Here is a 13162-nt window from a genome sequence, read left to right as displayed (position 1 = left end):
CTCAGGATATTAGGAAAAAGAGGTGAGAGTCTTGGGGAACCAAAACATCTGCCATTTCTGGCCTCTGCCCCATCTTACTGGATAACACTATGAATGAGTTCAGGACCATGCATGAAAGTCTGAGGCCCTCACCTGAAAACTGTGATGCAAAGGGTTTCTAGTAGCAAACCCAGACCACAGTAAAATATTTTGGCCAGGAGAAGTCTTGTGTTTGTGGCTTTTTCAAACCTAGCCCCAGGAATATATAAAACTAAATGTCAACCCAGAAGGGGAAACCTCACATACTCTAATCTAATGATGACGTTAACAGAGCCAGCTATAAAGAAGTCCTCCTCCCCACTAAAGCATCTGGTCATCCAAGGTCATTCAAGACCTGATCAAAACTGATAAAGAACTTCATATCCTAGGAATGAGAAGGACTAGGTCTCCTCATTACCCTCCCCCTTTCTCTCCTCTAATCCGGGGGGGGGGGGGGGACCTGCAGCCTTGAGGCCACAAGTGACCCTCTAGGTCCTCGAGTGCAGCCCTTTGACTGAATCCAAACTTCACAAAACAAATCCCCTTAATAAAAGGATTTGTTCTGTAAAACTTGGACTGAGTCAAAAGGCCATACTCAAAGACCTAGAAGGCCACTTGTGGCCTCGAGGCTACAGGCTCCCTAACTCTGCTCTAGTCTTTAAGAAGGGATATTTCTCCTTGTCAAAGCCAACCTCTCTACGTGTACCTTTATATCATTTCCTCCTTCGGTTTACCGATTTGATAATTTTATCCTGCAGTCCCATCCCCATCTCCAGTCTCTCTCTATGCATCATCTGGATCCTACCTGCTATGTATATGTCTATTCCAGGAATCTGTTCTGATCACCTCCATAAAGATGATTCGCACAATCTCCCCATCAATTCTTTACCTCCTGTCTAGCAAATCAACTGCCTATAGGACATCTCTACTTAGCTATCTCAGAGGCCTCATAAATTTAAAAAAGAAAAAAAAATGGAACTCATGGTCACCAACCCCCCCCCCATCCAAACTTCTTCCTAACTTACCATTTCTGTTTAAACACTACCATCCCCCTTCAGTCATTCAGGTTTGCAACCTTGAAATCATTTTCAACTCACCCTTCCCCCTCACCTGTCATTTAACAAGTTCTGTTGGGTCTACTTATAGAAAATCACCCACAGCCAAACCCTTCTCTCACCCCATCGTAACCTCCCTAATTTGGGTCCTCACCACTTCTTTGCCTAGATCACTCCCTATTGCCTTTAGGATAAAATACAAATTCCTTTATTGGACATGTAAAGGCTCTCCCAATCTGGCTCTAAAGTTATCTTCCTAGACTTTCACATTCCTCCCACCCCACCCATTCTATGACCCAGTCAAACTGACCTATCTCCTGCTCCCTCTATGTAACATTCTGTCTTCTTCCTATGATCCTTTGGACAAGCTGTCTCCCTTGCTTATCATGCTCTAATCACTTGTGCCTCTCAGAATCCCTTCAAGGTTCAGCTCAGGCGCTATCAAGCCTTTCCCAATCACTTCAGTTGTTTGCACCTCCCTCCTCACACACACCAATTATCACTTTGTATTTACTTTCCCAGATATTTTATATTCGTTCATATGTCTATATACTGAAATTTTATCAATGTATCCCCAGGTCCTAGAACAATAACTAGAAACGTAATCCTAGAACACTGAACATGATCCTAGAACATAAAGGGCATTTAATGACTGCTAACTGGATTGACTCAAATGACTACAATAAAAGAGAAGAGTGAATAAGCAGCTCAGAGTCCCTCTGGCAGCTTAGTATATCAGGGTGAGGGGAGAGAAATCAAGGACAGATCTTGTGAGGATGAAAAAAAAAGCTTTGCTACCTTCTGCATCCAGCATCTTTGGGATATCCAGGTATTTCTCTGCCACATCAAAAGCTGTATTTAGGTTGGTGAGTGGGTCATCCTAATGTGAATGGAAGGAAGAAAAACAAAGGCATAACTGTGAGAACCTGGGGAAGCACTGGTCAGCCTCTCTCTCTATGGAGCAAGATGGAAGAGAAGGACTGGCTGGCTCAACTGAATGGGCTCATCACTCACACACACGTACACATACATACATACATACATACACACACGCAAAGACACATAAGCACAGACACACACACACACCATGGACTGGCTGGGCCATCTCAAATCTAGCTGTTTATTATTATCCTTCCTCCAGGATGGGAAGTCCTTACAGCCTTGCCAATGGAAACCAAGACACTTAGAAACAGCAGATTTGGCAAGGAATCCTATTAAATTGATTGATGTTTCACTCTAAGGGTTTTCCATCTTTGTTGGCCATGTTGCTGATTTGCTAAGTAGCCACCAGGGGGTGCTGTAAGAGCAGTTTTCTCAATAGGGCAGTGTACTTCAGGATTTGGTCAATCAAAAAACCAGTCAAGAAGGCCAAGTTTTCACATAGCACCCAGTCCCAATTATTATCTACAGGGTAATAATGATATAGTAGAAAGAACACTGGACTTGGAGATTAAATACAAGCTCTGATACCACTGGCTAGATAACTGTGGGAAAGTAACTTTACATAAACCTTAGTTTCATTCCTCTGCAAAATGAGTATAATATGTACACAACTTACTGCAGAGTTCTCATGAGAAAAGGGTCCTGCAAAGTGTTAGAGAAAGATGAGCTAATATTATCAAGTTGGGAGGTAACAAGTGGTGAAAGGTGTGGGTTTATGACTTGGCCTCCTTTACCTCCCAAGGCTTCAGATTTCTCAACTAGGGAAATGGAGAGAAATACCTGTTTGCTACTCAGGGCATGAGAGGGAAGAAATAACTGAATTTTGAAAGAAATTTGTCTGTCTTCTTGAAGGTCTTGCCTAATAGGACATCTTTTGCCTCCTTGAGGAATCTTAGATTCAGTTTTGCAGGGAGTTAATGAATAACAATTTCTCTTTCTGATTACTCCTTCATGGCCCAACCAAATAATAAGCCAGTTCATTAGCCTGTGCTTCAGTTTCCCCATGTGCAAAATAGGAATCAAGGTTTTTCCTAACAGGGAAGCGCGGGGGTGAAGTTTATGCCCTAGAACAACTGCATAGGCCTCTTTAAAGGAGGAAGTTGATTAAAATGGCCAAAAGCGATCAGAGCTGTGGAAACTGTACAACAAATCAGAGGTTCTTCACCTTTTTTCTGTCATGGACCCATTCATCTGGCAATCTGATGAAGCCTATGGGCCCTTTCTCAGAAAAATGTCTTTAAATAAATGAAGAGAATATCCAACTGATGTTATTAGAAGTTAGTGAAAATAAAGGTGTAATGTTTTTCCTAACCAAGTTCCCAGGCCCTCTGAAATCTATCCACAAACCACCCCCCTTTTTTGGGGGGAGAAGGAAAGCATATGAACCAAGACCAGGAACTCCTGCAATAAAAGCTATTTAACGAACTGTCATATCTAAGATCTCATATCCTCAGGCCCCAGCTGCTTTCTTTTCAGGTAAGTCACTTTTCATCATCTGGCCTGGCCAGGGATTTTGCTACTAATAAGGAACACATACCCATTCTAAGCACTGCCTCTCAGGTCCAGGTTTGCCATCCAACCTGGTCCTAGCAATAATCAATCATTTCCCTATGTCCTTGTATAACCTAGGTCCTTGCTATAACCAATCATTTCATGTGTCCTTGTTTAAGCTATTAACACATTCTGACAGAGATAACTCACTGATGGCGCCTGACTTAAAAAAACAAAACAAGACAAAAACCTTTTTGATGTCTCATTCAACTTCCTCCTGATTTGTGATAGACTCCCTACGTGTGAGCACACTGTGAAGTGACACCCACTCCCCACCTCCCCCAGCACTAAGGATGAATAGCCTTATGGGTACTCAGAGATCTCTGGAGAAGTCACTACAAGCTGTGGGTTTATGAAGGAGCGTGGTATATGGTAGCTGGAACCATTATTATAATGAACGGGGTTGTCACTAATGGCTTAGATTGGCACCTTCTCAAAGGCTGAGGTCCCACTGATGCAGAGTACAGAGCCTAGCAGGGAACCATGTGCAGTCATACTCAGGAAACCTCTCCTTCACGCAGGTAGGGGAGCTTTACACTCTGAAAGAGCTCAAAGCATTTTGTCTTGTTTTGTTGTCTCAAAATGGAATGGTTTCGTCTCTGGATTCCACCCCAACAGTCAACTGATTAAAAGCACTTTTTTTCTTTTTCCCCACTGAACTTATAGGGCTAACATCACTGCTGACAGAAGGGAGGAAGGATTTCTAACATTTGCCTCCAAATTGTCAGTAAGTACCTTCCGCAGCTTCCCATAATCAATGAGTTCTGGTCGGTGTCTATGGATCAGTGCACAGAACCCAAGACCATCTTTCCAGCTGTAAAGGAGAGAAAGAATGAATCACAAAAATGCATTAAGTTTGGAGGAGAGGATGGGGATCAGTCAGTGAGAGGAGGTGAGGGATCACAGGGTTACAGGAGCACAGAGTTAGAACTAGAAAGGATCTTATAGATCTTTGGGTCCAACTCTTTCATTCTACAGCTGAAGAAATGAGGCCCAGAGAAGCCGTGATTGGCCTAAGGTCACACAACTAGTATGTATCTGAGGTAGAATTTGAACCCAGGTCCTCCTGACTCCAGAGTCAGACCTCTATCCAGTGTTCCATGTTGCCTTTCTTGGATGGGGAGAAGAAAAGATTGGGCAGGAAGACTTTTATCATCTTTCTTTTAATATATTTTTAAATGTTTTATTAAAAGTTGGATACTATCTAATTCAACCAACTAAGCTTGCTTAATAACTATTTACATATAAATTAATAACTTTTAATACATAAAAAAAATTTTTTTCCAGTTAATCTAAGACTGTCTTCATTATTATTTTTTATTTATGGCAGAATGGTCTATATTCCATTCATGCTGACCATGTGTAAGTAAGCATGCAGGCGTCCTTTATTTTCAAATTGGGTGAGGTGCAAGTCAAAGACTGGGAAACAGAATACAGAAAAGAACTACCGTTTCCCAATCAAACCCCATCTCCAATTTTTAATGACCTGATGTCCAGGGAGCCAGGACTGCAAACTGCCTACTCTTTCCAACACCATCTCTTTGCAGATATTAAGAACTCTCTATATATGATAAACTGAATTGAATTGCATTATAATTCCCTGCTCCAACCCCCTTCTGCTATGCTGTGTGATACACTGTTCCAGGGGGATTAGGCCAAGATCAACATCCATCTCAAAAAATATGCAATGAGCCCTGGAGTTGGGAAGACCCGAGTTCGGTTCTGGACTGAGACACAACACCCACACAAAAATACTAGCCGTGTAACCTTGGGCAAGTTACTTAACTCCAATTGCCCTCCAAAAGGCAAAAAAAAAAAATATGTAATGAGGGGCGGCCAGGTAGCACAGTGAGTAAGAGCACTGGCCCCAGTGTTGGGATGACCTGGGATCGAATCCGGGCTCAGATACTTAGCACCACACCCAGAAATAACTGGCCTTGTAACCTTGAGCAAGTTATTTAACCCCAATTGCTTAAAAAAAATATGTAATGAACATGTGCTAAACATTGGAGGAGATAAGAAAGAAATATAACCATCTTCCGAACAGATAGCCTTTCTAAGAATAGATGTTCAGTACCTTCCCCTCCCTTCCTCACAAAAGGGACGATGGTTGTGAAATAGTATATATAACTTCAGCCTTTTTCCAATGTGTTAGTTAATTTTACTGATCTGGCGTTTTTTTCCTCCTTTTCTCCTCTTTATTACAAGGAATGGGTTTTGGGGAGGAAGCAAGAAGGGCTAAATTAGGAACTGCAGGTGATATTTTTAAAATTAGTATTTTTTTTCAATACTCCACATACACCCAAAATCTCTGCTTAGATTAGTCTGATATAGCTGGGGGAGGGAGGGAAAAGGGATTCTATAGCACCTTGGTCAAAACAGCCTAGTTAGGATTGTAATGTCACATGTACATCACATACCTGATGTGGAAGTTCTGAATGTTTACATTTTTATATGGAGCTGTCTTCCTCTGACACCACAGCAGCAGCCCTTCCTTTGCTGATGTCTCTGTGAAGTGGGCAAAACAGGAGAAAGGGGCAAGTTAGTTGTGCTGCTGAACAGATATGCATGTACCAGGGTCATTCAGAGCAGTAACATGCGGTTCCTCGGTATGATGGCTAGTGGAATCACCTCCCACCTTTGTTTCAAACACAATCCCTTCTCTCTGAAATGGGATAGCCCAGCTCCCCATCCATCATCGGGCACTGAGTCTTTTAGGAGAGCTTGGGAGGGGTCCCCATTGACTTGGGTATCATCTTGTACCTCCCCTATCTCAAATCCCCACCAGTCCAGAGCGGCCATGGGGCTGACTTGCCCATGTAGATAGTAAGGGGGGAGGGAGGAAGTATTGGAAGAGCAGAATATGGAATACTTTCCTACTGTTACCAGTCAGAGTATCATCATAATCGAAGTCTAGTGGGTCTGGTCAACACCACCATATAACTACTAGGCAAGCATCTCCTTCTTCTGCTCTATGATAACTACCATGAACATAGCCAGATGTGTTACGGAAAAGGGTTAACCTCCCCATTTCCCTCCCTAAATAGTATCATTTGTCCAGAATGAACCTTCAACATAACACAAATAGTGAGTATAAGTGAGAAGATCCAGGTTATCATCACACACCAAACTGTGCCCAGACACTGCCTAGGAAAGAATCCCTCAGGTTGTATACATACAAGAAGAAAAGAGGTGGAAAAGCATCTGGAGAAAATGTGAGAGAAGAGGGTGGGATGAAGCCCAGCCATACCTTCCACTGAGATATCCTGAATAGCAAAGCGAAGGATGATGGTCCAAATCATCCCTAGGGTCATTTTCACATTCCCATCCACAATTTCTGCAGAAGAACAAAAGCAGACAAATATTAAAATGGTCTCAGGTAGCCACGGGAGTAAGACTGACTAGAGACCACAAACGGTTTGTATCAGGCATCTCTCAGTCTGGAAATCAGGGCTAGAAAACCAGAACACTGCCTAAACTCAGCTATACTTTGCTATGTGGGCTAAGGTTCTGGGGACTAGGTTAGGAAGGTACAACAGTACCATGAAATTGATCTAAATGACCCCACCTTATTCCTACAAGTCACATATGCTCTGTTCTTTGGCAGGAAAATGTCTAATCTGGGAACATGAATTTAGAGCCAGAAGTGACTCCAGAGGTCACCTAGCCTTGAGGCATAGAGAGGCTGTCAAATGGACTTGTCCAAAGTCACTACAGGTAGCCCAAGCAGATTCCCTGTAGGGAATCGCTTCGGAGTCGGAATTTGAATCCAAGTTCTCTGATTCCAAAACCAGTCTTTTTCCACTACACAAAGATGGATGCCAAAGAAGCCAGGATACCAGCATGGCGGAGTTGCTGCTGCCTCCCCTGAAGCAACGAGGTGGTGCCATGGATAGAGTTCTAGGCCTGGAGTCAGGAAGACCCAAGCTCAAATCTGCCCTCAGACACTGACTAGATGTACAACCATGGGCAAGTCACTTGGATAACCTCTGAGTGCCTCTGCTTCCTTATCTGTAAGATGGGGGTAATAGTAGCATCAGGATTACAAGATTATTGTGAAACTCCAACGAGGTAATATTTGTAAAATGACTTTGTACAGTGCCTGGCACATAGTAGGTGCAATATAAACACTTATTCCCTTCAAAGCGAGGCCTCTGCTCAGGTCACGTGGTGAGGAGAACAAGGAAGGTGGGAAAGAAAAGGGGAGAGTAAAGAATAATGAGAAGGGCATTTCCCCCAAAAAGGTGCTGATAGAGGGCCCCTGATAACACAAACACCGAAAGATGGGGCTGGCTGGGCCTGAAGTGACCTAGAAGATGCTCCAAGTTCTTCTTCTCCACTTCCATGTCGAGTTTACATTCCCTCCTCACCTTTTTTTTTTTAATTAGAACCCCTATTTTCCCCTAAACCTCTTATCAAGCTTCACCTTCTCCACGAGGTCTGGCCCAATTTACCCCAGCTACTCTCTATCTCTCTCTTGAAATGACCTCATATTTATAGATGTACAAAATTTTTCCTCCAATAAAATGTAAATTTGTTGAGGACAAGGATTATTTCATTTTGTTCTCGGCATCTCTAGTGTCTGGCATACATCAGACCATTAATAAATGCTTATTGATGAACTGACTCAATCCTCCATAGAAAATGGACTGGGAGTCAGGGCAGCTAGGTGGCACAGTGAATAGAGCACCAGCCCTGGAGTCAGGAGGACCTGAGTTCAAATCCGACCTCAGACACTTAACACAAAAACTAGCCGAATGACCTTGGGCAAGTCCCTTAACCCGGACTGCCCTCCAAAAGCAAAAAATTTTTTAAAAAAACTTTTTAAATGGAGCATGAGCTCCAAGATGAACATGGGAGTCACTTAAAGTCCACAATTAAAATTTGGGCTGGGCCTTAACTTTGCATGCACCAGTCCAAAGCCGTGCCTGGGATATAGCCTTAAAACCTACCATAATCTTGATGCTGGAAGGGATTAGACCATCTAATTTAAACCATTCATTTTGCAGGCACAGCAACTGAGACTCAGTAAATTTAAGTTTTGCCACAGCTAGCTATGCTCTCCAAGTATTCTTTTTGTATTGTCTTTTATAGGAGCAGGTTGAAGATTCCACCTTGTTCACACTTACACTTTGTCAGGAATTGGGCCTGTGGCTGAGACAGGAGGATCATGGATGTCAAAAATCCTGAAGCTGCAAGGATTCCCACCAAGAATCTAATCTCTGCTTCCTTCCTGCCTGCTGGCTAGACTGCAGCTCACAGGGGTCAAAGATTGCTCATAAACCCAGTTGGGTAGCATCCCACCCTGGTAAATGAAGTATGGGAAGGGATGCAGAAATCATCTACTTATGGCTGCCAACTGCAGAGGGGAGCATTTCCTAGAGGCTTACACTGAAATAGATACTATATAAAGAAGGGGAAAACCACCAGCCCTTTCCTTGCTAAAGTCCACACAAGTGTCTTTCTATAGAATGCTTTAAGATTTACAGAAAGTTTCCTTTGCAACCACCATTATCCCCATTTTGCAGGTCAGAAGATGGAAGTTCATTGAACTTAACACTAAAAATGGTGGTGCATCAATGTAATAGACTATTAGTATTCAGTAAGAAACAGAACATGATGAATACAGGAGAGCATACAGGTAATTCATGCAAAGTGAAAACAGAGCTGAGAAAACAATGACTCTCCCAATGGCAATGGGAAAAAACATCCAAACAAGTGAAAATCAATGTTGGAAAATTACAAAGAATACGTTTTATCCCAAAGAGATGAGAAGATAACTTTACTGAAGTGGAGGGGGAGGAAGGGGCAATACTAACAGGTGTGTCCAAGAGCAGTCAATCGCTTTGAAAATTATTGAGGAGGGGCGGCCAGGTAGCACAGCAAGTAAGAGCACCGGCTCCAGTGTTGAGAAGACCTGGAGATCGAATCCCGGGCTCAGACACTTAGCACCCACCCAGAAACACCTGGCCATGTAACCTTGAGCAAGTTACTTAACCCCAATTGCTTAGGGGCAGCCAGGTAGCTCAGCAAGTAAGAGCACCGGCTCCAGTGTCGGGATGACCTGGATCAAATTCGGGCTCACATACTCAGCACCACACCCAGAAATAACTGGCCGTATAACCTTGAGCAAGTTACTTAACCCTGATTGCTTAAAAAAAAAAAAAAAAGAAAGTTATTGAGGAATATACATGCAGACAAATGCAAAATGTTAAGTATCAAGTAAAACAGGATCAGAGAAGATTAGAACCTCAGAGTACAATGCCAACCTACTCCCATTAGAGGGGAAGCCGAAGGCTTCAGATCACGCAGCTTGCATGTGGCAGGGTTCATTTTATTTAACTTTGATCCATTGCCCCACAATGCCTCCCTTCATTCTGTCCATGATAGTCAGCACAGTGCTATTTGTTCCACTTAAAGTCTAAGCATCATTACCTGGGTTGTCAAGTGAAGCCAGTGTTCTCAGCCATGCAGAAGATCTGCTAAGCCTTCCTACCCCACCTCATTCACCAACATCCTCTATAGCCTGTGGGGACAGAAGACAAGGGCCTCCTGCCCGGTGGCATTCCAGGGCCAGCCACAGTCACCTAAATCTAACCTGGAAGTTATATTTCCCATTCCTCCATCCTGACAATTCTTCTAGTGTGATTAGAAGCACCAGAGCATCCATCTCAGGAGATTCCCCCCTCTAAAAACATCCTCTTTAGGTAGCATAGCCTCTCTTCACATTTTACCCATCCTTTAAGATGGAGCTCACCATCTTACTTCTTCCTTTCTAAGTCTTTCCCAGACTGCTTCCAAACCCCATTACTCTTGCCCTTATCTCTGAATCACTACTACACCTGCAGAATTAAACAAGACTATGGTATCAGTATAATTACTCCATATATCATTTTTCCATATATTATTTCCTAACTAGACTAAGTTCCTTGAGGGCAGCACCCATGTCTTATATTTTTAAATGTTAGTATAGTGCTGACCACAAAGTAGGTACTCAGGACACTGTTTATAACTGATTGGCCAAGAGGCAGACAGCAGGATACAGTAAAGATTAATTGTTTGAGAGAGGCAGAGAGAAAGAAATTTGCAGCTTCCAGGTCTGGAGTAAAGGCAACAACGATCTTCAAGAGTCCAAAGACTTGAGTTTGGGTCCTGATTCTGCTGTGTAAACACGAGGCAATTCACTGCCCTTTCTAATTACTGAATCTCATCTGTCAAAGGGGACCAGTGTCAGTCCCGCCTAATTCAATTCAACAAGTATTTATTAAGATGCTCTAAATTATTTCAAAGAAAAAATGACAAACAGTACCTGTCCTCAAGGAGATTACATTCTACATCACAACTCAATGGGTTTTGGTGAGAATAAGGATAAAATACACAAAAATACTTCAAAAGCATAAAATATTATGCAACTGTAATAAAAGAATATATTATTTTATAAATATATAAAATATATTATAAAATATATATAAAATAATATAATAATAATAAAATAATATGCAGCTGTATTGTTATTGGGCCAGTTATGCTGAAAGTAAAGGGTGATAGATGAACAGTAAGAATAATTAATACTGCACTGCTACTTATGTAAAAAAGACCTAGAGGAATGTTTCCAAGACTCCTTGACACAAGTGGCTGGCACACAGGAGGCATTTAATCAATGCTTCTTGACTGAATGATCCTCTGTGGAATGAATGACTATGAAAGAACATGTTGAATCACACAAGATAAGACATGAATAGTTTTTGATCTGTACCTAAAAGGAGGGAAGGAAATGAGTTTTATACAGCATCCACCATGTGCCAGATACTATGCTAAGCACTCCTTATATTTTCTCCTTTGATCCTTACAACAGTGCAAGGTAGATGCTATTACTATTCCCATTTTACAGTTGAGAGGAAACTGAGGCCAACAGAAGTTAAATGACAAGCCCAGAGTAATACAGTTAATAAGTGTTGGTGACCAGATTTGAACTCAGGTCTTCTTGACTCCAGGCACAGCCCCCTCTAACCACTGTGCAACTACGAAGGGAGTTCTCATCAATGATAACATGGATCTACTGAAGAACTGAATAATATCCTTTACTAAAAACCTCCTACATTTATCTCATTGTGCTATGGTGATGGCCTCATGCCAGTTGAGCCCACACTGTCAAGTACCTATGCCAATCTAGAAAACGTCAAGTACTTGTCAGATGAGGTGCCCATGCCGTCCGAGGACTAGAATGGCTAAATAAACAAAAGTTTAATCTAGCAGGAAGTGAATTTTTCAGGCTATCACAACTCCAAAAATTTGTCAACTGAAATATAGATGATCCACATTAGTTAATAAAACTGAAACAACTTATCAAAATAAAGAAAACCAGGTTGGGCATAAGAAATGAGATCAGCCACAGGGGAGGGCAAGCAGGTGTGAGACATCTCAGGGAGGAGCCCTGACCGATGCTTCTAGTTCTTAGATCTTATTTAGTGCCAAGCTCATGGTGTTAGTATCCCACCTTTTCTATCTCTCTTGGTCTGAGAAGAGAAGGTTTAGGAGGGAACAAAATAGCTACGTACAAGTATCTGAATTGCTATCACATATGAGAAGAGTAATATTTGCACTGTGTGGGCTGCACAGAGGAAGACTTAAACTTGATGGTATAAATGATGCGAAAGTGCAACGGAGGGGCCTCTCAAAACACCAAGTTCCCTCTCACTGGAGGTCTTAAAGCAAAGCTAAATAACTGCTTTGCTGGCTATGTTGCAGACCCCTCTTATTGAGACATAGGTTGGACTTGATGGTTTTTTCAGACTCTGATCCTGTAATCTAGTTCATGCCCACTTAATTCTGACCCTGCTCAAGAAGTTTCAATGGTTCCCTATGGACTCCAGGATAACTTAAATTCAAACTCCTCCATTTGGCATGTAAAGCCTTTCACAATCTGGTTCAAACATATCCTTTCAAACTGGTTTCAATGCTCTCCTACCCACTCCCCCACCCACTCAATGTTCCAGCCAAACTGAGCTACCTGCTGTTGCATATACATGATACGAAATCTTTGCCTTGTGTCTTTGCAGAGGCTGTCCTCCATGCCTGAAATGAACCCCACCCACTCCCCCTCCCCAGATAGAATCCCTACTTTCCTTCAAAGATCAGTTCAAGTGCCTGCTCCCACTGAGGCCTTTTCTGATTACCCTAGTGGTCAGTGCCCTGGAATTACTATACAAATATTTTGTATTGATTTAACTGAACACAAGAAAATTGTTTTCCCCAAAAAATATGAGGTCTTTCAGGGCAAGGACAATTTGTATCCCCAGCACTTAGTAGCCTGGAAGGTAACACTCTCTCTACAAGGTAACAGATGTTTAATGTTTGTTGAAGGAATTTGGCATCCTCTCACAAAGTCTCTCTAGCTCCTTTTATACAGAACAATCTTTCCTCACTTAGTCTCAATAGAGCTTCAATTCCCATTCTTTTTCAAATGATTCCTATTATAAAGGTCAGCCTCTAAAAAATCCTCATTGTGTAGGTGGACTTCCCCTTACTGAGAAGCTGCATGTGAAAAAGTAAAAAAGGCACTGGCTTGAGGTGAGAAAACCTGGCTCCATCCAATA

The 13162-nt window shown here is 42.2% G+C and overlaps 1 protein-coding gene across 3 annotated transcripts in view; it reads right to left on the bottom strand.

Annotated features, from left to right (window-relative positions):
- Window positions 1-13162, bottom strand: part of ACTN1 (actinin alpha 1) — a 140903-nt gene that overhangs the window by 39341 nt on the left and 88400 nt on the right. For all 3 annotated transcript variants that reach the window (XM_069092009.1, XM_069092008.1, XM_069092007.1), the window contains exons 4-7: window positions 6817-6903; window positions 5987-6074; window positions 4302-4380; window positions 1872-1953 (exon numbers count right to left, since the gene is read on the bottom strand). In XM_069092009.1, coding sequence (XP_068948110.1) covers window positions 1872-1953; window positions 4302-4380; window positions 5987-6074; window positions 6817-6903 — 336 coding nt within the window. The remainder of the gene's footprint in view (window positions 1-1871; window positions 1954-4301; window positions 4381-5986; window positions 6075-6816; window positions 6904-13162) is intronic.

Source organism: Petaurus breviceps, unplaced genomic scaffold (genome assembly GCF_028583685.1).
Source record: "Petaurus breviceps papuanus isolate PSGF00001 unplaced genomic scaffold, PetGlider_PUasm1.0 189, whole genome shotgun sequence".
NCBI lineage: Eukaryota > Metazoa > Chordata > Mammalia > Diprotodontia > Petauridae > Petaurus > Petaurus breviceps.
This window is presented reverse-complemented; position numbering and strand designations above follow the sequence as displayed.